Genomic DNA, 26,493 nt, shown 5'->3' on the forward strand with positions numbered 1-26,493 from the left:
GGGAGATGACGGAAGATACGCTTATATAAAAACATTCTCAGTATTATTTTGCCAAATAGCAATAAAGGATATATGCTAGGCATGCCTTTTTAAAAGCAAAAAAAAATCAAATAACAAAATAGAAAACAACACAAAGCCTTCTGATTTGACTAGCCATTATTCCGTTTAAAGCTATAAAAAATAATCTATCAATTAATGAATCAGAAAAATGACTACTGGTCAAACTTACGGTCTTCAAAAAACACTGAAGAACATTTGTTATAGATAGAATTCATTTTCCCATGTGTTTACTTTGTTCCAATTAAAAATGGTATAACCTCATTAAATTAATTTTGAAAATAGAGAAAAGGGAAAGAAAAATAATCCCACAAGCCTAACAAAGCCACTATTAACACAGGTCTGTTTTCTAATTTTATTTTTTACATTAACTAGAATTTCTTATTATAGATATTTGTTATGTATTATAGTGATTATAGAGAGCATCTTTAGTGTTTAGTTTAACTGCGACTAAACAATTCCATTCCAAAAGTTCAATTTGAATGCGACATTTTCAGTGAAAACTACTAGCAAAAGAATCTGCAGTATTCTGTTGCTAAGGAGGAATCAGACTGCTGGACCCATGTAGACATGACTTAAAACTTAAAGCAAGGTTAAAAAGCACAGTAAAAGTTGTTGACATTGCAGCTGTACTGTAATAACTTTGAATGGAGATAGATGGCTAGTAGACTTGTGATGATTTTATAATGTATGCAAATGTTGAATCACTGTGTAATTCACGTGAATCATAATATTTTACGTCAACTACACTTCAATTAAAAAAAAGAAAAAAAAAGAATAGTTGACATTGTCTTTAAAGAATTAGGTTATGAGCATATAAAATAAAATAAACATTCATTACCTCCAAATTTGGATTCCTCAAATTTGCTTTCCATCCAAACTGTTTCATAAGAGCAATTCCAATTACTCTTCCTACCTCCTGAAAAGGCAACAGGTTAAAAAAAGATAAGAATACTAAAAATGAAAATTTTAAGTTTAAATGTAAGCAAAAAAACTGGCAGGGAAATCAATCATACTATCCGATGGTAATTTAAGGTTACAATATTAAAATACTACACGAAAGCATTTTCTATTCAAGGCAATAAGGGTGCACTGTGCCTCTTCCACCCCAACAAATCTTATGGCATTGACGTTTACTTGTGTGTAACCTCTCTCCTTGTAATTTCAGACACGTGAAATAACCAGATTGTGGCCTGATAAATATGGTCATTCTAGGTCCCAGGAAATAGATGCAAACTGAAAGATGAATTATTTTAGCTATGGCAATCCTGAATGTTTAAAAATTACCCGTTTAGTAGCATTAGGTTCAGACTGAAGAGTCTGTCTGATTTCAAGACTGGCCCAAGGACCCACACCTATGCCCTCTATATCACTAAATTTTTCAGGGTCCTTTTGTGGTGTTCGCTCTCCTTTTAAGTACACCTGTGTATCTCAGTCTGGTCCTGGGAAGATCCCACATGCAAGACCTGGTACAGAGCAACCACTCAATCAACACAGAACCAAACTGAAGAGAAAGCCAAAAAGCTTAGGGCCATGATATTAGAATTTCCAAATGTAAACAGTATCTGTGAGTTTAAGGAAACTTTTAGGGAGAAAGTAAAAGGAACTCTTTATGTAGACTGGCACAGTATTCCTCTTAAGTATCTCAGGTAAAGTTAAGAAGGAAAATGCATTTTTAGAAGAGATTTAGTTAGTTATGTGAGATTGGGTTGAGTGATCTGTCTGGGCCTGGTTATGCATGCTGAGAAAGGTTTTCACCTCATTTTTGATCTAAAGAATAATTAATTCTTTTAGAAAATGGGAATCCACTCTGGGGGGCAAGTGTACCTGTGCAGTAAGGGTCTTTGCAATGGCTCCACTGCAGCGACAGGAGACTCTGAAAGTTAAGTCGGTCTGGTTACGTGTATCAGCAGCTTCCATTACATCATTCTGAAGTTCTTGAAATTTTCCTTCTTCAGTGATAAAATTTCCTTGCTCCAATAGTTTTTCTTCTATTTGTTTTTCCAGCTGGCATTCCTTAGTCTCTTGGATCTCTTGGATTTGTTCTGTTTTCAATTTCTTAGCAGCGGTATCATCTTCTCCTACTTTCCTTTTGAGTGGGTTAGCATTTTTGTGAGAAAGTTTTTCCTTTTTTGCATCAAGTTCAAGAAGATTCTTCCAAATTGAAATGGCATTCAACCAACTTTCAGGATCATCATTTATAAGTCTTTGCAGTTCATTAAATATTTTTCCTAAATAAGTAAAATCTCAGTTTATCCTTTACTGAAGCAATTCACACCCTCAAATCCCATTACCTTTATTTCTTTAAAATAAATTTAATTGCTACATGAATACTGATTTCCCTTTTATCTGGACTTATATAATTTAACTTAAGAATACTGTGCAGAATAAAGTTCATTCACGTATTCCATATTTAACATCAAACCTGTTTTAAAATTCCTATAAAGTTACCATTTACTTTAGCAAGATCATTTGTCCTATGATAACATATGTATCTCTTTGATATACACAGAGATGTACAATGTCTGTTGATCTTTAACGTAATGCTGATCTTGCCTATAAAAAATTAAGTTTTAAGAAATAGAGTAAATTGCAAAACAGAGCTCAAAAACAGAGCAACTGAATCTTGAGACTATTTAAGACCACAAAATATTAGCAGAGATCATAAAACGAGTTTCCACAAAGTAACATTTCAGATACACAACTCATTCATAATTTAGGAACTGGCAGTCATGCTTAGTAAAATGTAATCTTTTCTCGATAAACAAAAGCCATCAAGATGATCAAGGAGTAATTACTGTAGTTCTTTAAAGATGAAAGTGTGTGGAATATTGGGATGAAATCATACTGACCTTACAATGTAATATCTGAGGATTTGTTTTAAAACAATTTTTCTGTCCCATTTTGATTTCTCGCCATCTGAATTGCTCCTGACACAGTTTACTATAGGCTGTGATGACATGATTTCTTGTGCACAAGCAGCAATCAAAATAAGGTTTAAGCAATGTTTTATCCAGCTGTAGCTGATCCTTTTTTGCTTTTGCCAATATCTTTACATTATTTCAGCAGCATATTTATAAAAGTAGGGAGTGGATAAGAAATCTCTTAAGCCCTCTTTAACTCTAATGCTTTATCAATTTAACGTTCCCCACAATAGGAAATTTTACTATGTAGTATTTTCCAATTATATCACTCATCAGGTAAAATTTATAGTTCTGACCAATTATTTAAATCAATGCATTCGGGGTTATTACATGCTCCTAAATCTAAATAAATGAACCAACCATATATAGCCTTAGAGAAGCTGTCTGATCATAATTTTCAAGGAAGAAACGTGACTTAGGACACTAAAATCTCAGAAGGAAGGCAGCACATTGGTCAAGCACTTGTAAAAGAGAAGAAACACAATTAGGTGATAATATTCAGGAAATACAGAAAAATAACTAATTAATGATCCCAGGGGTATGAATGATTCTTAAAAATGTGAAATGGCTACATATTAATTTCCAAGCAAAAAACTTTGGAGTGTACTATATCATGTAGATAAAAGCAACAGGTATACACCTACCTTTACTTACAGAAGAAACAGGAAATGGAAGCTGCTTTTTAATCAGCAAAAATAACCTTTCTGCAGATTTCAATTGTTTCAGCATATTCAAGTCAGAACAGGCAGTGAAAAAAACTTTTCCTGAAATGTATTCAACCTAGAGATAGAAAAAAAAGATATTAATGTAGTTTAATGTCAGATTAAGAATCATTTCCCTCCCTTCCCCCTTACTGCATTAAAACATAGCATCTAGACTAACAATAGTAAAAATGCCTATTTCTGAAGCATCTACTATTCATTAGACTATCCTAGGCACTCTGAATGTTTTTCCCCCTCATCCTGTAACAACCCTCTAAGGTATATTTTATCATCTCCATTTTATAGATTAGGAAATTGAGGCTTAGAGTGGTTAAATAATTTGTATGAAGTCACATAGTCAGTGACCAAGACAGTAATCTTTCTGTGTTACCTTTTGGAAAGTGTGTGTGCACTCTACTAAAAAAAAAATAGAACACAAAATACTGATTATCAAATCTCACACAACTACTAAAAGTGGGCAAGGGAAAGGCAAAATGGATAGGACAAATCAGGTGTCTAGACCAAGTTTAACCTAATCAGTAGGTATTTATTAAACATCTACCTCATGGTCTACAAGGAAGCATAGAGTATAAACCCTAAAGATGAATAATAATCTAAAAGGCACATACTGACATACAATTAAAATGTAAAATGTATAAGACAACAACTTGCATTAAGCCCAGGAGAAAAGTAAAATGTTAATAAATGTTTTGATAAGTTGCAGGTACAATAAGCATTACTAACGATGGAAGCCATCATTAGTAAAAGTCTTGGGAAAGAATCCTGTAAGATTTGGTAAGAGGGATTCTCACAAAGGAATGAAGGGGAAGAATGCAGAGGTGGGCATGACAATCTGGTGAAGTAAACTGTAAGAGAGCATGGCCACCTCTGCTGTGTGATGCCGACTGAGGGTGTCAGGCGGATGGATGGTGTAGCTCAGGCCCAGCTTGAAAAGTAGTCACGATTTTACCCCAGATGGTAATGGTTCACCATCAGAGACTTCTGATGAAAACTATGACAGTGCGAAACTAGCTGGAAGAAAGATTTCTGTGGATGGGGCATAAAGGACTGAGTGCTGAATGTGATGCTGGGGGGAGAAGTAGATTACTGAGGGAGAAATAATGAACCACTTGGCCGTGGGAACCGGACGATGGACAGAAGCAAGAGTGTGCATCAAACTGAAAGAGGCTTGAAAGACAGGATAGATATGTGGACAGTCAGAGAAGAAAGGAACATGAAAAGAGCACTGACTCCGAGAGTCAAGCGAGGTCCAGCACATGACGCTCAGTGCCAATGGAGTCCTAAACCTTTTGGGTCAACCCAACCCCCTCAAGCTCAGGATGGATGTGGGTGATCCTAGCAGTCTCCTTTTAGCAGTGGCCTCGGGCTAACTAACATGGTTTTAAGTCATCTCCTAGGACTGAGGCAACTATGGAACCAGGGGTGTTCCATGTGTACAGGCAGCTCCCACTCAGTGGGAACTTGAACTCCAAGTGTATGGTATGTTTGATCTGACCTGTTCTAATTAAGCTTTTGGGGTGGTAATTTCTAAAGTTATACTCTAGCTTGATAAAGAAGAATCTCTGCTGGGGAAGCCCTAAGTTGATGACAATTAAAACCCCAATACTTCTATAGTTGTAAGATTAACAAGTTCTGGGATTCTGATGTATAGCATGGTGAGTTTGGCTAATAATTCTGTATTACCTAGCTGAAAGTTGCTAAAAGAGTAGATCTTAAATGTTCACATCAAAAAAGTAATGCTGATTACATGATGGGATGGAGGTGTTAGCTAATGCTATAGTGGTCATCATTTTGCAACATATAAATGTATCAAATCACCTTAAATAATGCTATATATTAATTATATCTAAATAGAGCTGGAAAAACAAATAAATTTTAAAAACTCCAAAGACTTTAGGTACTAGCAATGCACCTAAGACAGACGGAGGAAGTAGGGAGTGAAAAGAATGTTTAGGAATCAATATTTAAGGGGATAATGAAGTAACCAAAACAAGAAGTTCTGGTTTTTACAATTTACTTCTTTCTCATTACAAAGGTGACATTTTCCCACTAAAGTCAAAATTGAATACCTCAAAATGCTTAGAACTTGGAAACAAAATTTTAAAAGGTAATTTTTTTTAAAGTTTAGATTTTGTTACTTAATCTAAAAGTATAATTGATATTAAGCCATCACATGAAATAGCCAGTTAAGATTCTGGGGGAACTGAAATAAATATTTTACTGTAAATCTATGGTTCTAAGATTCAAGTCTTATAAACAAACTAATACAAACATCTAGACCAGTCTAGACATTAAATTAGTTATTTAATAGTACAAAGATCTTTTCTCATTTACTTGAGTATCAAGGGAGACAATTTATATAATGAACTTCTAAAAATATTTTATTGGAGGGTGTGGAGAACAAAAAATTTTTTCGACTGAAAATCAAGTTAATTAAGAAGACCTAAAAGGTACTTTAATCTACTGGGGTGCTCAATCATAAGAATAATATGTGTTTAGCCACTTAAAATGTTAAATACATTCTAAAAATCAACACCAACACTGGTTTATTCTGTTTATTTAAAAAAATTAACATTAGGCCTACATTCCTTTTATAAGAAATGAGCATGTAATCAGAAGTAGTTTATGAAATGGTAAAACAGCCACTGTGAGAATCAATCATATACATGAAAGTGCTTTAATAGCTCACTTTTTGTATTCTATCTCAAAGTAGTAGAAAAATGAGTTTTGGTGTTTATGGTTTCAAACTGTGTTGAAGCTACTGTTACTCATTTTCTTTATTGTTTGTAACTGATCATATTCAATTATAATAATTAGGGAGGGCTGTGGCATTTTAGAATATTTCACACTAGTATTTGTTACTTGAAAATTTATTTATATATCCAATCTGTTTTTTCCATTTGGAATTAAATCATTAAAAATGTCTAAAACCAACTGGTTTTATCTCTAACACTTCAGAAGATGAAATAACAGCCTTTATTAAAAGAAAAAACAGCTCTGTTGTCAGCTAGAATATCTAAGCAGTTAGTATTTTTGCTTTTCTTTTAAAATTTAGGGAGTCAGATCTAATGCAAAGATGAAAAGCTTAAGCCAAGGCAAAAAGGTAAGGTACAGTACAAGGAGATACCAAAGTTTCCTAATTCTACAGATGCCATTTAATTTTGGAATTAATTTTGAAGTGCTAGGTGAAGGACTGAGGTGGGGTGTGAGCTTTTGTGTTTCATTTTAGAAGAGAGAATTAAAAATATATATTTTACTTAATTTTTAAAAATGTATCCAATCTACAGGGAATGCACAGAATCTTCAGAGAAGCTTATGTAATCATCCCATTAAATGAAATAACTGAAATAACTCGACTATCTGCTTAACGCTACTATGTGGGCTGTTTCGCTATGTGGGTTTTTAAAGGCTGATTAATCAACTGACTGGGCCTCCTGGCTCCCTGGCATTGCAGACACCTCTACTAAAGTGAATTTTATCTTCAAAATTACTGTTTCTACTTTTATTTTTATAATAACAGTATTTAACACATTAAACAGAATTACAAAGTAAAGCTTAACTTTACCCAATACATTTCTTTAAGGTACGCTATACACTCCATATTAGAGTATATATTTATATGCTATAAATTAAATATTTAAAAATACCCAGGAACCTATATAGAGGCTTGCCCCAACACCAGAGGAAAATCAAGCCTGAACGTGACCAAGTGCCAGCTATAACTTATAGGACTCCAATTTAGAGGAAATACAGAAAATAGAGGAACATGTCAAACTACACCATGGAGGTGCAAACGGCAAACACTGAGAACAAGCAGAGAGGTCAGTTTTTTAATAATGAAGCATATGCAGATTGGGTCAAGCCTTCTCTAGTTTTCACACCAGGAACTCTAAGTGAACATCTGAAAAAAACAAAAATCAGAGCGGCATGGTGTCATGGCTTCGAAGTGTTCGAGGAGCTGGAACCAGGTGCCAACCTGCCTAGGTTGAACATGATAACATGTCTGATTTCACAGGCAGCGTGGGTGTGAATCCCAGCTCTGCCATTTTCTGGTTCCATGACATGATTATTTTATTGGACTTACTTGTGCTTCATTTTCCACTTCCGTTCAATGTGGAGCTCACCTCAAAAGATAGGGTTGCTGTGAAAGTTAAGTGTCTGTCATATTAAATGCTTAACCCATGTCCGCAGTTGCTATCATACTGTTGCTTTTTCAGACTAGCTACATTCAACACTCTATGATGTTCGGTGACTAAAACCACAAACGTCAGTTAGTGTAACAAGGCTGATGTCATTCTTCATGAGCCTCTCTATCCTCCTCTCCCCAATCATCATCACAGAAACTCCTTTTGTGAGCTTTCAACACTTCAGGAGTCCTGGGAGTGGAGTGGTCAATTTCTTTCAATAAGCTTTCATTTTCCAAAAATACATCATTCACACTGTCATATATAATCCCATCAAGACATTGGAGCCTTTTTCTATTACATCCTTTCCCTGTTTTCAAGAAACAGGCTCAGCATGTACTAGAACGTAAACTGATGTTTACAACTTTCTTCATTTCATCGAAATTAACAGTGTAATAATTCCAGCAACTGCTAACTTCCTTCTCTGAGGCATCCTAGAGTATTTTTCTGCTGCTGCTAAGCCGCTTCAGTCGTGTCCGACTCTGTGCGAACCCACAGACAGCAGCCCACCAGGCTCCCCCGTCTCTGGGATTCTCCAGGCAAGAACACTGGAGTGGGTTGCCATTGCCTTCTCCAATGCATGAAAGTGAAAAGTGAAAGTGAAGTTGCTCAGTCGTGTCCGACTCTTAGCGACCCCATGGACTGCAGCCCACCAGGCTCGCCGTCCATGGGATTTTCCAGGCAAGAGTACTGGAGTGGGGTGCCATTGCCTTCTCCAAGAGTATTTTTCTAGCTACTATTTACTGCGGATTTACACTGTACTTAAATAACCTCTATCATTGAATCCTTCCAACAGTCCTAGGAGATAAACACAGTGTCAGGAAACTGACAAAAATAGCTGAACCTGACGATTATATTTGCATTTTAAAGCTGGAGAAAGAATTCTCACAGGTCTAATTCTAATTATAGGCACTATCAAACATTTTTCTTTAAAGAATCTAGGAAGTAACTCGCATCAATCGCTCTTTTTTAAAAAAAACCTTCAGCCTTGACAGTGACAGATGTGTAGGGGAAAGGGCTGGCGGGTCTTTCTGGCAGTAATTAAAGGACCTGCCAGCAGAACTGGGTTCGCGGGCAGACAGTGACGAGTTCGCGTCGCTTTCGCGGGTCGAGGGCCGACCCCAGCGGGGAGGGACCACGGGGAGGGACCACGGGCAGGGGTGGGGCCTGGGCCGCCCTGCTTCGCGCTCCAGCTCGCTGCGAGGCCGACTCACCTGGGTGGCAGCGAGCCGCTCCCGCACCTCCCGGATCAGGAAGGGCTCTAGGCCGCGGCCCGCTGTGCAGAAAAACTGGGCGCGCGCCGCAGGCCCGGAACGGGGACCTCCGGGAACCACCGCCATGGCAGCTGGGGTCACGTGGCCTCGGGTGCGCGCGGCGCGGCCCCGAGGTCCCGGAGGCGGCGCGCAGGGGCCGAAGGGCCGGGTGTTGCCAAGGGCGAGCCAGGCCGGAAGGTCCCAGGAACTTCTGATCGGCTGGGGGGTGCCCTGTGGGTCTCCTTGGTTAACGGATTGGAAGGAAGCTCGCTGATTAGGCATCTGGAATTATTTAGAATCCCAGGTGGAAGGGATGTGATTGGGATATATAACTGGGAAGAATAAAGACTGTCATTGATCTGTTAGATCCTTAGATGCTATCATGGCGCAGCTTTGCCTCTGATATCATGGCTTCGCTATGCTAAAGAAATGAATGACGACTATAGCAAAGCAACATAAAGTGTGAAAGACTGGAGGGAGTAACTGATGGCGTTGCTTTAAATATCCATTAGATTTTACCTCAGTTCTTCCCCGGTAGTGAGAAAGGGGATAAGATTACTGGTTTGTGCTAATATTGAGACATCCTATTCCAACTGATTGATTGTTGGGGTATAAAATAAATGAATAATATTTTCAAATCAATATTTTTTAAGGTGGGAAAATGAAGCCTTAAAAATGATTTCCCTGTAACACCTGTACTGCTACTCTTTAAATGACTATAACAAAGAAAGATTCATCAGTAATAGGTCCTTCTGTTGTACCTTGGAGAAAACAATAAGTCGGAACTTGGAAAAGAAGTTGGAACTTGGATAAGAAGGCAAGTAAGAGTATAAATAGTGTACTCTTATTTTTAATCTTTGACTATAATAATATAAACAGGCAATAAAAAAATATGCATTAGCGTGGGCTTCCCAGGTGGCGCTAATTGTAAAGAATCCACTTGCCAATGCAGGAGACATAAGAGAGGTGGGTTTGATCCCTGGGTGGGAAAGATCCCCTGGAGGAGGGCATGGCAAGCCACTCCAGTGTTCTTGCCTAGAGAATCGTATGGACAGAGGAGCCTGGCATCCTACAGTCTTTGGGATCGCAGAGTCAGACACAGGCTGAAGTGACATAGCAGGCTCACACTTACCAGCATGACTTTAAAACAAATTATATCTCTGACATATAACTTTTAAAAATAAAGATGTGAAATATTTTTTTAAAAGGAGATATACTATCATCTCATTCATCTTCTTATTTTTCAGATAGAGGAAATTGATGCTTAAAGAGGCTCAGGTACAGTGAGTTAGGGGCATAGCTGAGGCTAGAACCTAAGCCTTGATTTATACTGTACATACTGAGCTTTGTTCCATTCCTACCAACTCCATCCTGTCATCTTCTTCCCGCCCCACTACTCTCCTAAGATAAGGACCAGGCTCTGTCTTCTCTAAGCATTGGGCCCAAACTGGGAATTTCTAGGCCCAAGAGCAGACATTTCCATGCTCCAGCAAAATGTCTTTATATTCATAATACAGGTAATATTTCTGCACTAAATTAACTATCCAGTCTGGGCCACCTGATTTGATTGACTCTCTTAACAGTATTTGAAGAGGTGTTTTTTAAACTCTGAATTTTAAATTGACAACGAATACATCACTTGAAGACTAGAATTCATATTATTTAATAAACAGCATTAAATTAGCTCTGTAGTTATATAAATCAGATATACAGAAACTACTAAATGTGAATCTCTATCAAGTGTGTCTGCTGTTGTTCACAATAGGATATCAACTTCAGTAAGTGGATATTCCTCCACTCTGCCCTGCCCCCTACCCAGCTCACAGTCCAGTAGGATATATTGTGAAAATTCTTATGGAGTCAGGTTACATGAGCTTTCCGATCTTCAGTCCTAAAACTCTGCAGCCTTGGCTCAGCTGTGGTTCTAACCAGGAGAGTACATTGCTGGCCAGCCTGAGGCTGGAGGAGTTATTTCTTCTGCCTTGGGCAGCACTGCCATGACCTGGCCTGTACTGATCTCTCTATCTCTTGATATCAACTCATATAATTTATGTTCCGATAATTTGCAATTTTTTAATGTGTAATATTCTGAAAAGGCAAAATGATAGGATACTGAAAGAGGAACTCCCCGGGTCAGTAGGTGCCCAATATGCTACTGGAGATCAGTGGAGAGATAATTCCAGAAAGAAAGAAGGGATGGAGCCAAAGCAAAAACAATACCCAGTTGTGGATGTGACTGGTGATAGAAGCAAGGTCTGATGCAGAAAAGAGCAATATTGCATAGGAACCTGGAATGTTAGGTCCATGAATCAGGCAAATTGGAAGTGGTCAAACAGGAGATGGCAAGAGTGAACGTCAACATTCTAGGAATCAGAGAACTAAAATGGACTGGAATGGGTGAATTTAACTCAGATGACCATTATATCTACTACTGTGGGCAGGAATCCCTTAGAAGAAATGGGTCAACAGAAGAGTCACGGTCAACTAGCGTGTGAGATGAGTGCAATTGTGTGGTACTTTGAGCATTCTTTGGCATTGTCTTTCTTTGGGATTGGAATGAAAACTGACCTTTTCCAGTCCTGTGGCCACTGCTAAGTTTTCCAAATTTGCTGGCATATTGAGTGCAGCACTTTCACAGCATCATCTTTCAGGATTTGAAATAGTTCAACTGGAATTCCATCACCTCGTTGACCATGTTGACATCATGGTAAACAAAAGAGTCTGAAATGCAGTACTTGGATGCAATCTCAAAAACGACAGAATGATCTCTGTTCGTTTCCAAGGCAAACATTCAATATCACAGTAATCCAAGTCTATGCCCAAACCAGTAATGCTGAAGAAGCTGAAGTTGAACGGTTCTATGAAGGCCTACAAGACCTTTTAGAACTAACACCCAAAAAAGATATCCTTTTCATTATAGGGGACTGGAATGTAAAAGTAGGAAGTCAAGAAACACCTGGAGTAACAGGCAAATTTGGCCTTGGAATATGGAATGAAGTAGGGCAAAGGCTAATAGAATTTTGCCAAGAGAACGCACTGGTCATAGCAAACACTCTCTTCCAACAACACAAGAGAAGACTCTACACATGGACATCACCAGATGGTCAACACCGAAATCAGATTGATTATATTCTTTGCAGCCAAAGATGGAGAAGCTCTATACAGTCAGCAAGAGCAAGACTGGGAGCTGACTGTGGCTCAGATCATGAATTCCTTATTGCCAAATTCAGACTCGAATTGAAGAAAGTGGGGAGAACCACTAGACCATTTAGGTATGACCTAAATCAAATCCCTTATGATTATACGGTGGAAGTGAGAAATAGATTTAAGGGACTAGTTCTGATAGAGTGCCTGATGAACTATGGAATGAGGTTCATGACATTGTACAGGAGACAGGGATCAAGACCATCCCCATGGAAAAGAAATGCAAAAAAGCAAAATGGCTGTCTAGGGAGGCCTTACAAATAGCTGTAAAAAGAAGAGAAGTGAAAAACGAGAAAAGGAAAGATATAAGCATCTGAATGCAGAGTTCCAAAGAATAGCAAGGAGAGAATAAGAAAGCCTTCCTCAGCGATCAATGCAAAGAAATAGAGGAAAAGAACAGAATGGGAAAGACTAGAGATCTCTTCAAGAAAATTAGAGATACCAAGGGAACATTTCATGCAAAGATGGGCTCGATAAAGGACAGAAATGGTATGGACCTAACAGAAGCAGAAGATATTAAGAAGAGGTGGCAAGAATACACAGAAGAACTGTACAAAAAAGATCTTCACAACCCAGATAATCATGATGGTGTGATCACTGACCTAGAGCCAGACATCCTGGAATGTGAAGTCAAGTGGGCCTTAGAAAGCATCACTATGAACAAAGCTAGTGGAGGTGATGGAATTCCAGGTGAGCTATTTCAAATCCTGAAAGATGATGCTGTGAAAGTGCTGCACTCAATATGCCAGCAAATTTGGAAAACTCAACAGTGGCCATAGGACTGGAAAAGGTCAGTTTTCATTCCAATCCCAAAGAAAGGCAATGCCAAAGAATGCTCAACTACCACACAATTGCACTCATCTCACACGCTAGTACAGTAATGCTCAAAATTCTCCAAGCCAGGCTTCAGCAATACGTGAACCGTGAACTTCCAGATGTTCAAGCTGGTTTTAGAAAAGGCAGAGGAACCAGAGATCAAATGGTGAACATCCACTGGATCATGGAAAAAACAAGAGAGCTCCAGAAAAACATCTATTTCTGCTTAATTGACTATGCCAAAGCCTTTGACTGTGTGAAAGTGAATTGAAAGTCGCTCAGTCATATCCGACTCTTTGCAACCCCACAGACTATACAGTCCATGGGATTCTCCAGGCCAGAATACTGGAGTGGGTATCCTATTCCTTCTCCAGGGTATCTTCCTGACCCAAGAATCAAACCGGTGTCTCCTGCATTGCAGGCGGATTCTTTACCAACTGAGCTATCAGGGAAGTCCCTGTACTGTGACTGTGCGGACCACCACAAACTGTGGAAAATTCTGAGTGATGGGACTACCAGGCCACCTGACCTGCCTCTTAAGAAATCTATATGCAGGTCAGGAAGCAACAGTTAGAACTGGACATGGAACAACAGACTGATTCCAAATAGGAAAAGGAGTATGTCAAGGTTATATATTGTCACCCTGCCTATGTAATTTATATGCAGAGTACATCATGAGAAATGCTGGGCTGGAAGAAGCACAAGCTGGAATTAAAATTGCCGGGAGAAATATCAATAACCTCAAATATGCAGATGACACCACCCTTATGGCAGAAAGAGAGGAAAAACTAAAGAGCCTCTTGATGAAAGTGAAAAAGGAGAGTGAAAAAGTTGGCTTAAAACTCAACATTCAGAAAACTAAGATTATGGCATCTGGTCCCATCACTTCATGGCAAATAGATGAGGAAACAGTGGAAACAGAGACTTCTTTGGTGGGGCGCGGGGTGGGGGTGGGGGCTCCAAAATCACTGCAGATGGTGACTGCAGCCATGAAATTTAAAGACACTTGCTCCTTGGAAGAAAAGTTGTGAGCAACCTAGACAGAATATAACCATCTAGTCAAAGCTATAGTTTTTCCAGTAGTCATGTATGGATGTGATATTTGGACTATAAAGAAAGCTGAGTGCTGAAGAATTGATGCTTTTGAAATGTGGTGTTGGAGAAGACTCTTGAGAGTCCCTTGGACTTCAAGGAGTTCAAACCAGTCCATCCTTAAGGGAATCAGTCCTGAATATTCATTGGAAGGACTGATGCTAAAGCTGAAACTCCAATACTTTGGCCACCTGATGAGAAGAACTGACTCATTGGAAAAGATCCTGCTGCTGGGAAAGATTGAAGGCTGGAGGAGAAGGGGATGACAGAGGATGAGATGGCTGGATGGAATCACCAACTCAATGAACATGAACTCTGGAATTGGTGATGGATAGGGAGGCCTGGCATGCTGCAGTCCATGGGGTCACAAAGAGTCAGACATGACTGAGCAACTGAACTGAATGTTCTGGCGTAACATTTTTTAAAAAATAATTTTCTACTGTGCTGAGTTTTTGTTGGCTGCACACAGGCTTTGTCGAGTTGCTGCAAGCAGGGGCTACTCCTCACTGTGATGCTCAGGTTCTATTGCGGTGGCTTTTCCACTTGCGCAGCACAGGCTCTAGGGGTGTGGGCTGCAGTAATTGTAGCTCATGGGCCCAGTTGCTCCTTGGCATGTAGGATTTTCCTTGACTAGAGATCAAACCCCTGTCCCCTGCATTGGTGGATGGATTCCCAACCACTGGACCACCGGGGAAGTCCTGATAATTTGCAACTTTGCCTACTATTTCTCCTTTGCTCATCATCCCTTCTACACACTTTATAAATAACGTTGCTTAACCAGAAATACTCCTCAGAATGACGTGGGGAGTTGTTTCAATATGTCAGGCTTCAGTATGTCATCCCTGTATTCTGGTACAGTTGAGTGGGGTTGGTGGTGAGCCAAGGCTCATCTTCCCAGAAGGGAACCAGAACCAATTCAACTGCCAGCTTCCCCCAAATGCCTACTCTTTCCCCTCTCTCAGGCCTTCGCTTATACTGTTCCCTGTGTCTAGAACCTGCTTCCTTTTCTTCTCTTTAAGCCTAAGCTGGAACACCACATCTTCTTTTTTTTCTTTTTAAAAATTTTTTTTACTTTACAATATTGTATTGGTTCTGCCACACATCAACATGAATCTGACACAGGCGTATACGTGTCCCCCATCCTGAACCCCCCTCTCCCCTCCCTCCCCGTACCATCCCTCCGGGTCATCCCAGTGCACCAGCCCCAAGCATCCTGTATTGAACCTGGACTGGCTATTCGTTTCTTATAAGATATTATACGTTTCAGTGCCATTCCCCCAAATCGTCCTACCCTCTCCCTCTCCCGCAGAGTCCAAAAGACTGTTCTATACATCTGTGTCTCTTTTGCTGTCTTGCATACAAGGTTATCATTACCATGTTTCTAAATTCCATATATATCCGTTAATATACTGTATTGGTATTTTTCTTTCTGGCTTACTTCACTCTGTATAATAGGCTCCAGTTTCTTCCACCTCATTAGAACTGATTCAAATGTATTCTTTTTAATGGCTGAGTAATACTCCATTGTGTATATGTACCACAGCTTTCCTATCCATTCATCTGCTGATGGACTTCGAGGTTGCTTCCATGTCCTGGCTATTATAAACAGTGCTGCAATGAACATTGGGGTACACGTGTCTCTTTCAATTCTGGTTTCCTCAGTGTGTATGCCCAGCAGTGGGATTGCTGGGTCATAAGGCAGTTCTATTTCCAGTTTTTTAAGGAATCTCCACACTGTTCTCCAGAGTGGCTGTACTAGTTTGCATTCCCACCAACAGTGGAAGAGGGTTCCCTTTTCTCCACACCCTCTCCAGCATTTATTGCTTGCAGATTTTTGGATCGCAGACATTCTGATTGGTGTGAAATGGTACCTCATTGTGGTTTTGATTTGCATTTCTCTGATAATGAGTGATGTTGAGCATCTTTTCATGTGTTTGTTAGCCATCTGTATGTCTTCTTTGGAGAAATGTCTATTTAGTTCTTTGTCCCATTTTTTGATTGGGTCATTTATTTTTCTGGAACTGAGCTGCAGGAGTTGCTTGTATATTTTTGAGATTAGTTGTTTGTCAGTTGCTTCATTTGCTATTATTTTCTCCCATTCTGAAAGCTGAAGGCTGTCTTTTCACCTTGCTTATAGTTTCCTTTGTTGTGCAGAAGCTTTTAATTTTAATTAGGTCCCATTTGCTTATTTTTCCTTTTATTTCTAATATTCTGGGAGGTGGGTCATAGAGGATCCTGTTGTGATCTATATCGGAGAGTGTTTTGCCTATGTTTTCCTCTAGGAGTTTAATAGTTTCTGGTCTTATGTTTAGATCTTTAATCCATTTTGATTTTATTTTTGTGTATGGTGTTAGAAAGTGATCTAGTTTCATTCTTTTACAAGTGGTTGACCAGTTTTCCCAGCACCACTTGTTAAAGAGATTGTTTTCTCCATTGTATATTCTTGCCTCCTTTGTCAAAGATAAAGTGCCCATAGGTGCGTGGATTTATCTCTGGGCTTTCTATTTTGTTCCATTGATCTATATTTCTGTCTTTGTGCCAGTACCATACTGTCTTGATGACTGAATACCACATCTTCTATGACGCTCTTTCCTTGCCTTTACTACATAAAATTATGTTTTATCATTTATTTATTCATTCATAAATATTTATTGGTTCCACAGCTATGTGTCAGTTGATATGATATGGTCCCAGCCTTTGAGAACCTGTCAGTTTAATGGGAAGCAAAGTGATAGTGCTGGATTGCCCAGAGAGACGTATAAAGCATCATATATAAAATATGACATATGGGAAGGAAAGGAAAGCACCTGGGCCTGACATATAGTAGGCATTTGATAAATAAGATTGAACAAATAAACTTATTCTGAAGTTGAGTGAGCATTTGTCCTGTTTGTGGCTTCTCAGCAACTTTTGAGCATCTTTGCCAAGTCAGGACATTCTCTGCCTTTGGAAGCCCACCTCCTTAAGGTAGATTTACAGGTGGTGGGCACTGTGGAGGTATGATGAACTCTTGTTCACACAGGCCATCATAGTAACTTACAAAGAGTAGAATTTTATAAATATTTTTAGAGTTCAGTTGAATTGTGGCATTGTGGTAAAAGCTTAGAGGCAGAGGTCTGCTGGATACATGCATTTCAACCAAGTCAATGCAGCTGTGAAAGAATAAACGTATTTTTATGTTTGCAATGGCAAAAGTGCTTTGGAAAAAAGCTCTTGGCTACATACTGATCATTTAAGCCATTTACATGCACACAGTAATCATCCTGAGTGTACGGTCAAAAAGAGAAAATTTAGCAGAAAATTATTGCATTATGTATATAAATACTGCCTTTAAAGCATTATTTATTCATTAGTGTTTATATCTGTATAGTTTTTGCGTAGCATCAAAATTCAAAAGATGCAACTGCTATGCTTGATCTAGAGAGACAGTTTTTTTATAGATATTATCTTTCTCTAGTTATGCAGTACATGAAATTCTTTTGATGTACAAATAAAGCCTACTATATTCAGTGCTTCTTTCAGAAAAGCATGCTGAGTGTTTAATGCATGTTTCAAAACACTAGGGTATTTGATGTGATTTTATTTGTTTAAATGTATTTTGAGCCCATAAAACCATATTTATATTTGATAGACCTTTATAGTGTCCCAGTTAGAAGAGAGTTTGGAAATTATTTCTTCGATGTATTTGCTGACTGAAAGAATGACTGAGTCTACAATTTTCTTCAATTTACTTTAATGGGCTATATTGCCTAAATAAAACAAAGCCACTTTATTCTTGCAGTTATACTCACTTTACTGAGGCTGCTGTTTTAATATTCCTTTTCTTGCGCTGCGTTTGTGAGTATGTTCGCTGTGAACTGTTTTCCTTGAGAGGTTTGCTCTTACCTGTCTTTCTATTTCCTAGTCCAAAGAAAGCTCTAGAAATTTCCTAAACCACCTAGGATAGCCATATTTTTATATTTTCCCCCTTTCGTTTTCTCCTCTTGCTGCTTTCTAGTAGATGGCCGTTTATTTTGCCTGGTTTATCAGTGGCCATTAAAAAAAAGTCACCTTAACACTTAAGCAGACATGAAGTACAAGTGAACAAAAGCAACCAAAGGGCAGATTTCATTTCTTCAAAAGTACAGAAAAAACACCCTGTTTTAACGTGAATGGTATTTGGCAGAATAGAATATGGAGATTTTATTAGAATGTTGGCTTGATTCAGTCACTTTCCTCCCATTGTTGGCACGAAATGTTGGGAGTGGAGTGTGGAGCGAGCAAACTTACTTTATTATGTATTCACATCTTTCTGTTTTTCTTTTTGTTGAAGGGTGATAATTCTTTGCTGCCCACAGAGATTTTGTGCTGCTTTGAAAAACAGATTTTTTTTTTTTAGCACTCTCGGAAAATTCTTTCTGATACATATCCACACATAGTCAGCCTTATCTTCCAACAATTTTCTGTAAAAAAATTTTTGTGCTGTGCTAAGTCACTTCAGTCATGTCTGACTCTTTGCGACCCTATGGACTGTGGCCCACCAGGCTCCTGTGTCCATGGGATTCTCAGGCAAGAATACTGCAGTGAGTTGATCTCTCCTCCTCCAAGGGATGTTCCCAACCCAGGGATCAAACCTGAGTCTCTTACATTTCCTGTTTTGGCAGGCAGGTTTTACCACTAATGCCACCTGGAATTTTAATAACTAAGAATATTATATTTATATTTAATGCTATAATTTTTAATTATAGTATTAATTACTTGGCTTAACAGAAAAACAATACAGATGCAAGATAAAGGCTGCAATCTGTAGCACTAACTTAGGCAATTGTTTGAGGCTTTGATAAAATACCTTCAGAACAGGACATAATGTTGGAAATTATTTGGTACTGCGTGAACTTCTAGATCCCAGATAGATAAAGGTATTTGTATCTTTAATCGCTATATGTATGTTGCTCTATTTCTCTGTCACTTTGATCAGCTTAGGTGACACAGATCTTCTGCCTCACAAAATTCGAAATCTAAGTGTACCCAGGCTGAGAAAAATAATCTTAAAAGTAGCTTCAGAATTCATCTTAGGTACACATGAGTCTTTAAGAAAATTCCTTGATGGAGTTCAGCGAGGCTTCAACTAGAGAAATCTAGAGATATTAATAATTAAACTGTGCTGCTTAAAAAGTCAAGGGGAGATAGGGAATATGGGTGAGAGGGAAGCTCAGGAAAGGAAAGGAGGTTTGGGGAGCAGTGGGGAAAGATGAGGCCAGAGGGGAAAAGTAGCCAGAAAGAGGCTGCCTGTGGTGTGGTTGCTGAAGGACTTCTAAGAAGGATCTTCAATACTCAATTAAATTTGTTTCTGGTATTGCCGTGTTAGACTCTCTCAAGTAGCCCAAACTTCAGTAAAACAAATAGAAACAGCTATTTGCCTCAGGTATTTTAGAATTCAAAGTTATCATGGTGTTGGTCTTTGTTAAATTAAAACATAGCTGATTTACCATGTTGTGTTAGTTTCAGGTATACAACAAAGTGATTCAGATATATGCAGTCTTTATATAAGCTTTAAGATTATTTTTATAGGTTATTACAAAATATTGAGTATAGTTCCCTGTGCTATACAGTAGGTCCTTGTTATCTATTTTATATATAGTATTGTGTTTTAGATGGGGAAACAGTGGAAACAGTGTCAGACTTCATTTTTGGGGGCTCCAAAGTCACTGCAGATGGTGATTGCAGCCATGCAATTAAAAGATGCTTACTCCTTGGAAGAAAAGTTATGACCAACCTAGATAATATATTCAAAAGCAGAGACATTACTTTGCCGACTAAGGTCCATCTAGTCAAGGCTATGGTTTTTCCTGTGGTCATGTAGGAATATGAGAGTTGGACTGTGAAGAAAGCTGAGCGCCGAAGAATTGATGCTTTTGAACTGTGGTGTTGGAGAAGACTCTTGAGAGTCCCTTGGACTGCAAGGAGATCTAACCAATCCATTCTGAAGGAGATCAGCCCTGGGATTTCTTTGGAAGGAATGATGCTAAAGCTGAAACTCCAGTACTTTGGCCACCTCATGCGAAGAGTTGACTCATTGGAAAAGACTCTGATGCTGGGAGGGATTGGGGGCAGGAGGAGAAGGGGATGACAAAGGATGAGATGGCTGGATGGCATCACTGACTCAATGGACGGGAGTCTGAGTGAACTCCGGGAGTTGGTGATGGACAGGGAGGCCTGGCGTGCTGCGATTCATGGGGTTGCAAAGAGTCGAACATGACTGAGCGACTGAACTCAACTGAACTTTGATGTGGCAAGGGGGTGGCACCCTCTACATGGACTGTGTATACCTTTTGAGTAAATTCAACAGAAGTCAAAACTCAGAGTAGAGTCCATAAGAAAAACCTAATTATCTGAATTTATCTCTTACCTGAAGCAATAAATTTTATATAAATCAGTGTCTAATCCTTAAGTGCTTATTTCTTATTCTTGACAGGTATAGGTGTTGCAATTTGGAGTATCCCAGGGCAGATAAACTAGTGGGGATTAGAATCAGAAGTTAGGCTCAGCATCCTCAATTTTATATTTTTAGATAGTAATTTTCTTATAGTATTATTATTATAATTTAAAATAGCACTAGCTTTGAACATGGATTAATCACACAAATCAGAATTTCTCAAATTTGTTATCTGATATTGTATGTAGTTTGCAGTGGATATTGTATTGGCTTTCTACATTGGATGTAGATTTCTGTACAGATGTTCCAGACTTTTTAAGACTTTGGGGGTACGCATACTCTTTAAATTGGAAACATCCTTCCAATTTAATGATGTGATGATGAACTTGGGTTCTTTAAAAAGCAAGTTTCTAAAGTTGTGAAAGAGTGTGTATGTGTGTTAGGGGAGGGAAGGAACACTGTTACAAACCCTGACGCTCTTTGTTTTGGGCCTGAGAATAGCAGTCACAGTTCTGAGAGTTTGATTTCCTTGAAGGAGACTTTGACACTGAATGCCCAGTGAGGGCAACTGGAAGACAGGGCCCTATAACAAATATTGGAGACCACTGATAATCCAAACAATTGCAGGTAAACTTGGCACTCATATGTTTTAAATGTTTGGCTCATATATGATAAGTAATGCTATTTGCTATTTCAGAACGGGTATACATAGAATTTAAAACATTCATATACATAACTTGTTGAAAAGAGTGTTAGGTGATAACTTGATCTGGAAATTCCTTGCTCTTCTTCAAATTAGAATTGGCTTTCTACCCAGATGCTGTCAAAGAGATATTCAAAAACTTGAGACAAAAATCTCAATAATAAGCTAAATCTTATGGGGGGCAAATGCAAGGGAAAAAATGAGGAAAGACTGACTAGATATAAGTTTAATCCAAATTTAGCTGTTTATAAGCCTAAACACTAAAAGTGGCCCCCAAATTGACCACAATCTATATCCATTTGTCGATCACATTCTAAGCAAGAAAGTGTCCCAAGGAGAAGGGGAAGAGGGTGGCAGAGGATGAGATGGTTAGATAATGTCACTGACTCAATGGACATGAACCTGAGCAAACTCCAGGAGACAGTGAAAGACAGGGAAGGCTGGCATGCTGCAATCAATCCATGGGGTTGCAGAGAGTTGGACATGACTTAGTGACTGAACAACAACAGGTTGTCCCAAGATCAGGTCATAAAGGATGAAACTGGGGAGTAGAGACAGATGGTTACTAAAAAGGATAATTGGGTGATTATTCACTTTCAAAGGCTTTGAAAGTGAAAAAACAATCCTGTGTTCTCTCATAAGCTCTTTAGCCTTATTCCTCTATTAGGATTCACCATATTGTTTTTCATTTGTTTTGTTTTCATTTAAAAAATTGTAAGCAGCACATAACATAAAATTTTACCATCTTAACCATTTTTAAATATACAGTTTGGTAGTAATTATATTCAGAGAAGGCAATAGCAACCCACTCCAGTACTCTTGCCTGGAAAATCCCATGGACAGAGGAGCCTGGTAGGCTGCAGTTCATGGGGTCACGAAGAGTCGGATACTTACTGAGCGACTTCGCTTTCACTTTTCCCTTTCATGCATTGGAGAAGGAAATGGCAACCCACTCCAGTGTTCTTGCCTGGAGAATCCCAGGGACGGTGGAGCCTGGTGGGCTGCTGTCTGTGGGTCGCACAGAGTCAGACACAAGTGAAACGACTTAGCAGCAGCAGCAGCAGTAGCAGCAGCAGTAGTAACTATATTCATATTGTTATACAACTAATCTATAGAACTTTTTCATCTTATTAAACTGAGCAGCCTCTGGTTTCCCCTTCTCCCCCAGACTTAGGCACATTGGATTTTTTGTTTTCCTGCCTCCCTCCTCGCCCTGGACAGCGATTGAACTCACCCACTGCCATGGAAGCACACAGTCTTATGCACTGGACCACTAGGGAAGTCAGGGATATTGGATTTTAATGGATTTTCCCCCTACATATTTATGTCCCTCATTCAGTTCAGTTCAGTTCAGTTCAGTCGCTCAGTCGTGTCCGACTCTTTGTGACCCCGTAAATCACAGCATGCCAGGCCTCCCTGTCCATCACCATCTCCTGGAGTTCACTCAGACTCACGTCCATCAAGTCTGTGATGCCATCCAGCCATCTCATCCTCTGTCGTCCCCTTCTTCTCCTGCCCCCAATCCCTCCCAGCATCAGAGTCTTTTCCAATGAGCCAACTCTTCACATGAGGTGGCCAAAGTACTGGACTTTCAGCTTTAGCATCATTCCTTCCAAAGAAATCCCAGGGTTGATCTCCTTCAGAATGGACTGGTTGGATCTCCCTGCAGTCCAAGGGACTCTCAAGAGTCTTCTCCAACACAACAGTTCGAACGCATCAATTCTTTGGCGCTCAGCCTTCTTTACAGTCCAACTCTCACATCCATACATGACCACAGGAAAAACCATAGCCTAGTCTCTAAGAACTTAATCTTTTGTCCCCAGTGCCTTACATTTCAGTTCAGTTCAGTTCAGTTCAGTCACTCAGTGTGTCTGACTCTTTGCGACCCCATGAATCACAGCACGCCAGGCCTCCCTGTCCGTCACTAACTCCCGGAGTTCACTCATACTCTCGTCCATCGAGTCCGTGATGCCATCCAGCCATCTCATCCTCTGTCGTCCCCTTCTCCTCCTGCCCCCAAGCCCTCCCAGCATCAGGGTCTTTTCCTGAGTTAACTCTTTGCATGAGGTGGCCAAAGTATTGGAGTTTCAGCTTTAGCATCAGTCCTTCCAAAGAACACCCAGGGCTAATCTCCTTTAGAATGGACTGGTTGGATCTCCTTGCAGTCCAAGGGACTCACAAGAGTCTTCTCCAACACCACAGTTCAAAAGCATCCATTCTTTGGTGCTCAGCTTTCTTCACAGTCCAACTCTCACATCCATACACGACCACTGGAAAAACCATAGCCTTGACTAGGGGGTATTTAATGAATGTCTTCTGAAAGAATGAGGGAATGAACCACAAAGTGAGTCCTTTCAAGTAGAGTTATGATAACAACATTAAGTTAACAAATGTGGCTGGTGCTATTTGCTTTCCCAACCCATTCCCTTTCCTTAATCCTTTTTTTTTTTTTTTTTTTTTTACAAAAGCCAGATTATTTCATTCACGATAGCCATGGATGTGGTTGATTCTGTCAATAAGTCTTCAGTGGCCCAGTCTGTGATTCTCATCCTTGCCCTGTGTATGACAATCACCAATGTTGCTTTTAAAAATACCCATTTGAAAAAAAAAATAGATACTTGCTTAGGTATAAATGAGTCACTTTGCTGTATACATGAAACTGACACATTGTTCAACTATAATATAAAAACAAACAAACAAACAAATAAAAGACAGAACGGGAGAGAATGCCATGAAAATAAGAAATTCTTAAAAAAATAAAAATATGATTCCTGCTTTCCTTCCATGATTCCGATGTAACTGGTTTGAAATGGGGCCTAGGCATTAACATTAAAAAAACCCTCTCACTTGGTTAGAAAACCATTGTCAGGCAATCCTGTTCTTTGCCAAATCTTTGCTTTTCTTGGTTTTTTAATCTCTGTGGTTGGCCATGTGATTTAGTTCTGGCCAATGAATCTCTGCTGTATGTTCTAGAACCTCGTTTGCTTTCCTAATAAAAGAGACAGATACCAGAGAACTCGATGGTATGGCATTTTCCTCCTTTTTTTTTTTTTTTCTGCCTTGAATGCAGGTGTGATACCTTATGCCTTGGCAGCCCTCTTGCAACCATGAGGCAACAAGCATTTTGATAAAAAATCGAAGTTAACAGGGAAGCAGAAAGTTGAAAAGAACCTGGGTCTTTAATAACATTGTTGAACTATGAAGGTGCTTATTTCATTATGGTTTAATCTCCCTAACAGTGGCTCTTCTGTCACTGAAGTGAAGTGAAAGTCTCCCAGTCATGTTCGACTCTTTGTGACCCCATGGACTACATAGCCTGCCAGGCTCCTCTGTCTATGGAATTCTCCAGGCCAGAATACTGGAGTGGGTTGCCATTCTCTTCTCCAGGGATCTTCCCAACCCAGGGATTGAACCCAGGTCTCCTGCATTGCAGGCAGATTCTTTACCGTCTGAGCCACCAGCGAAGCCCAAGAATACTGGAGTGGATAGCCTATCTCTTCTCCAGGGGATCTTTCTGTCCCAGGAATCAAACCAGGGTCTCTGGCATTGCAGGTGGTTTCTTCTGTCATTACCTGCTTACAAAAGCATCCTGAGCTGAAACAAAGGTTATCATAGGCAATACTCAAACTGGATGCAGAAAGATCCCAGAATGAAATGTTTTTCAGAAAAGCTAGCTAAAACTCTAAAACTATTTGCCTAAATGTATAACTGTTATTGCAAAGGTTTGTGATATTTCCTGTAAAACACTCCCTGACATGCCTATCAACAGACCAAGGTTGGGTATAATTCTTACTCATTTTTGCATTTATGTTTTTTATATTTCCAGTGATTAATGTCAGCAGGGTAGAATAGTGATAAGTAAAAAATAAAATTTATTCATTGTACAAATGTTTATTGAATGTAAACTCTGCCAGGCACAATTTTAGGTAAACATATGGGAAACATTAGTGAATGAAACAAATCACTCTATTTAAAAAAAAATACCCCTATGGTGCTTACATTCTAGCTGGGGGCTGCAGAGGGCAAGCAAAGGAGCCATTTTTATAATAAGTAAGATATGTGATGTGTTAGAAGGTGAAAGTTCAGTTCAGTCGCTCAGTCATGTCTGACTCTTCATGACCCCATAGACTACAGCATGCTAGGCTTCCCTGTCCATCACCAACTCCCAGAGCTTGCTCAGACTCATGACCATCAAGTCAGTGATGCCATCCAACCATCTCATCCTCTGTCGTCCCTTCTCCTCCTGCCTTAAATCTTGCAATCATCAAGGTCTTTTCAAATGAGACAGTTCTTCACATCAGGTGGCCAAAGTATTGGAGTTTCAGCTTCAACATCAGTACTTCCAATGAATATCCAGGACTGATCTCCTTTAGGATGGACTGGTTGGATCTCCTTGCAGTCCAAGGGACTCTCAAGAGTCTTCTCTAAGGGACTTTCAAGAGTCTTCTCCAACACCACAGTTCAAAAGTATCAGTTCTTTTGTGCTCAGCTTCCTTTATAGTCCAACTCTCACATCTATACATGACTACAGGAAAAACCATAGCTTTGACTAGTGGACCTTTGTTGGCAAGTAATACCTCTGCTTTTAATATGTCTAGGATGGTTATAGCTTTTATTCTAAGGAGCAAGTGACTTTTAATTTCATGGCTGCAGTCACAATCTGCAGTTGTTTTGGAGCCCCCCAAAATAAAGTCTGTCACTTTATTTCCCCATCTATTTGCCATGAAGTGATTGGGACCAGGTACCATGATCTTAGTTTTCTGAATGTTGAATTTTAAGCCAACTTTCACTCTCCTCTTTCACTTTCTTCAAGAGGCTCCTTAGTTCTTTGCTTTCTGCTGTAAGGATAGTGTCATCTGCATATCTGAGGTTATTGATATTTCTCCCACAATCTTGATTCCAGCTTGTGCTTCATCCATCTCAACATTTCACATGATGTACTCTGCACATCAGTTAAATAAGCACGGTGACAATATACAGCCTTGATGTGCTCCTTTCCCAATTTGGAACCAGTCTGTTGTTCCATGTCCCGTTCTAAGTGTTGCTTAGAAGGTGAAAAGTGCTGTTTAAAGATAGAACAGCTGAAGAAGGGCTAGGAGGGCAGGAAAGAGCAAGGTTTACAG

The 26,493-nt window shown here is 39.3% G+C and overlaps 1 protein-coding gene across 2 annotated transcripts in view; it reads right to left on the bottom strand.

The window, feature by feature from the left end:
* The window catches only part of THUMPD2 (THUMP domain containing 2), a 38,663-nt gene extending 29,416 nt beyond the window's left edge, over positions 1 to 9,247 (bottom strand). For both annotated transcript variants that reach the window (XM_018055158.1, XM_018055159.1), the window contains exons 1-4: positions 9,102 to 9,247; positions 3,626 to 3,761; positions 1,885 to 2,288; positions 899 to 976 (exon numbers count right to left, since the gene is read on the bottom strand). In XM_018055158.1, coding sequence (XP_017910647.1) covers positions 899 to 976; positions 1,885 to 2,288; positions 3,626 to 3,761; positions 9,102 to 9,227 — 744 coding nt within the window. In that variant the 5' untranslated portion in view covers positions 9,228 to 9,247. The remainder of the gene's footprint in view (positions 1 to 898; positions 977 to 1,884; positions 2,289 to 3,625; positions 3,762 to 9,101) is intronic.

The sequence above is a fragment of the Capra hircus genome, chromosome 11 (genome assembly GCF_001704415.2).
Source record: "Capra hircus breed San Clemente chromosome 11, ASM170441v1, whole genome shotgun sequence".
NCBI classification, from domain to species: domain Eukaryota; kingdom Metazoa; phylum Chordata; class Mammalia; order Artiodactyla; family Bovidae; genus Capra; species Capra hircus.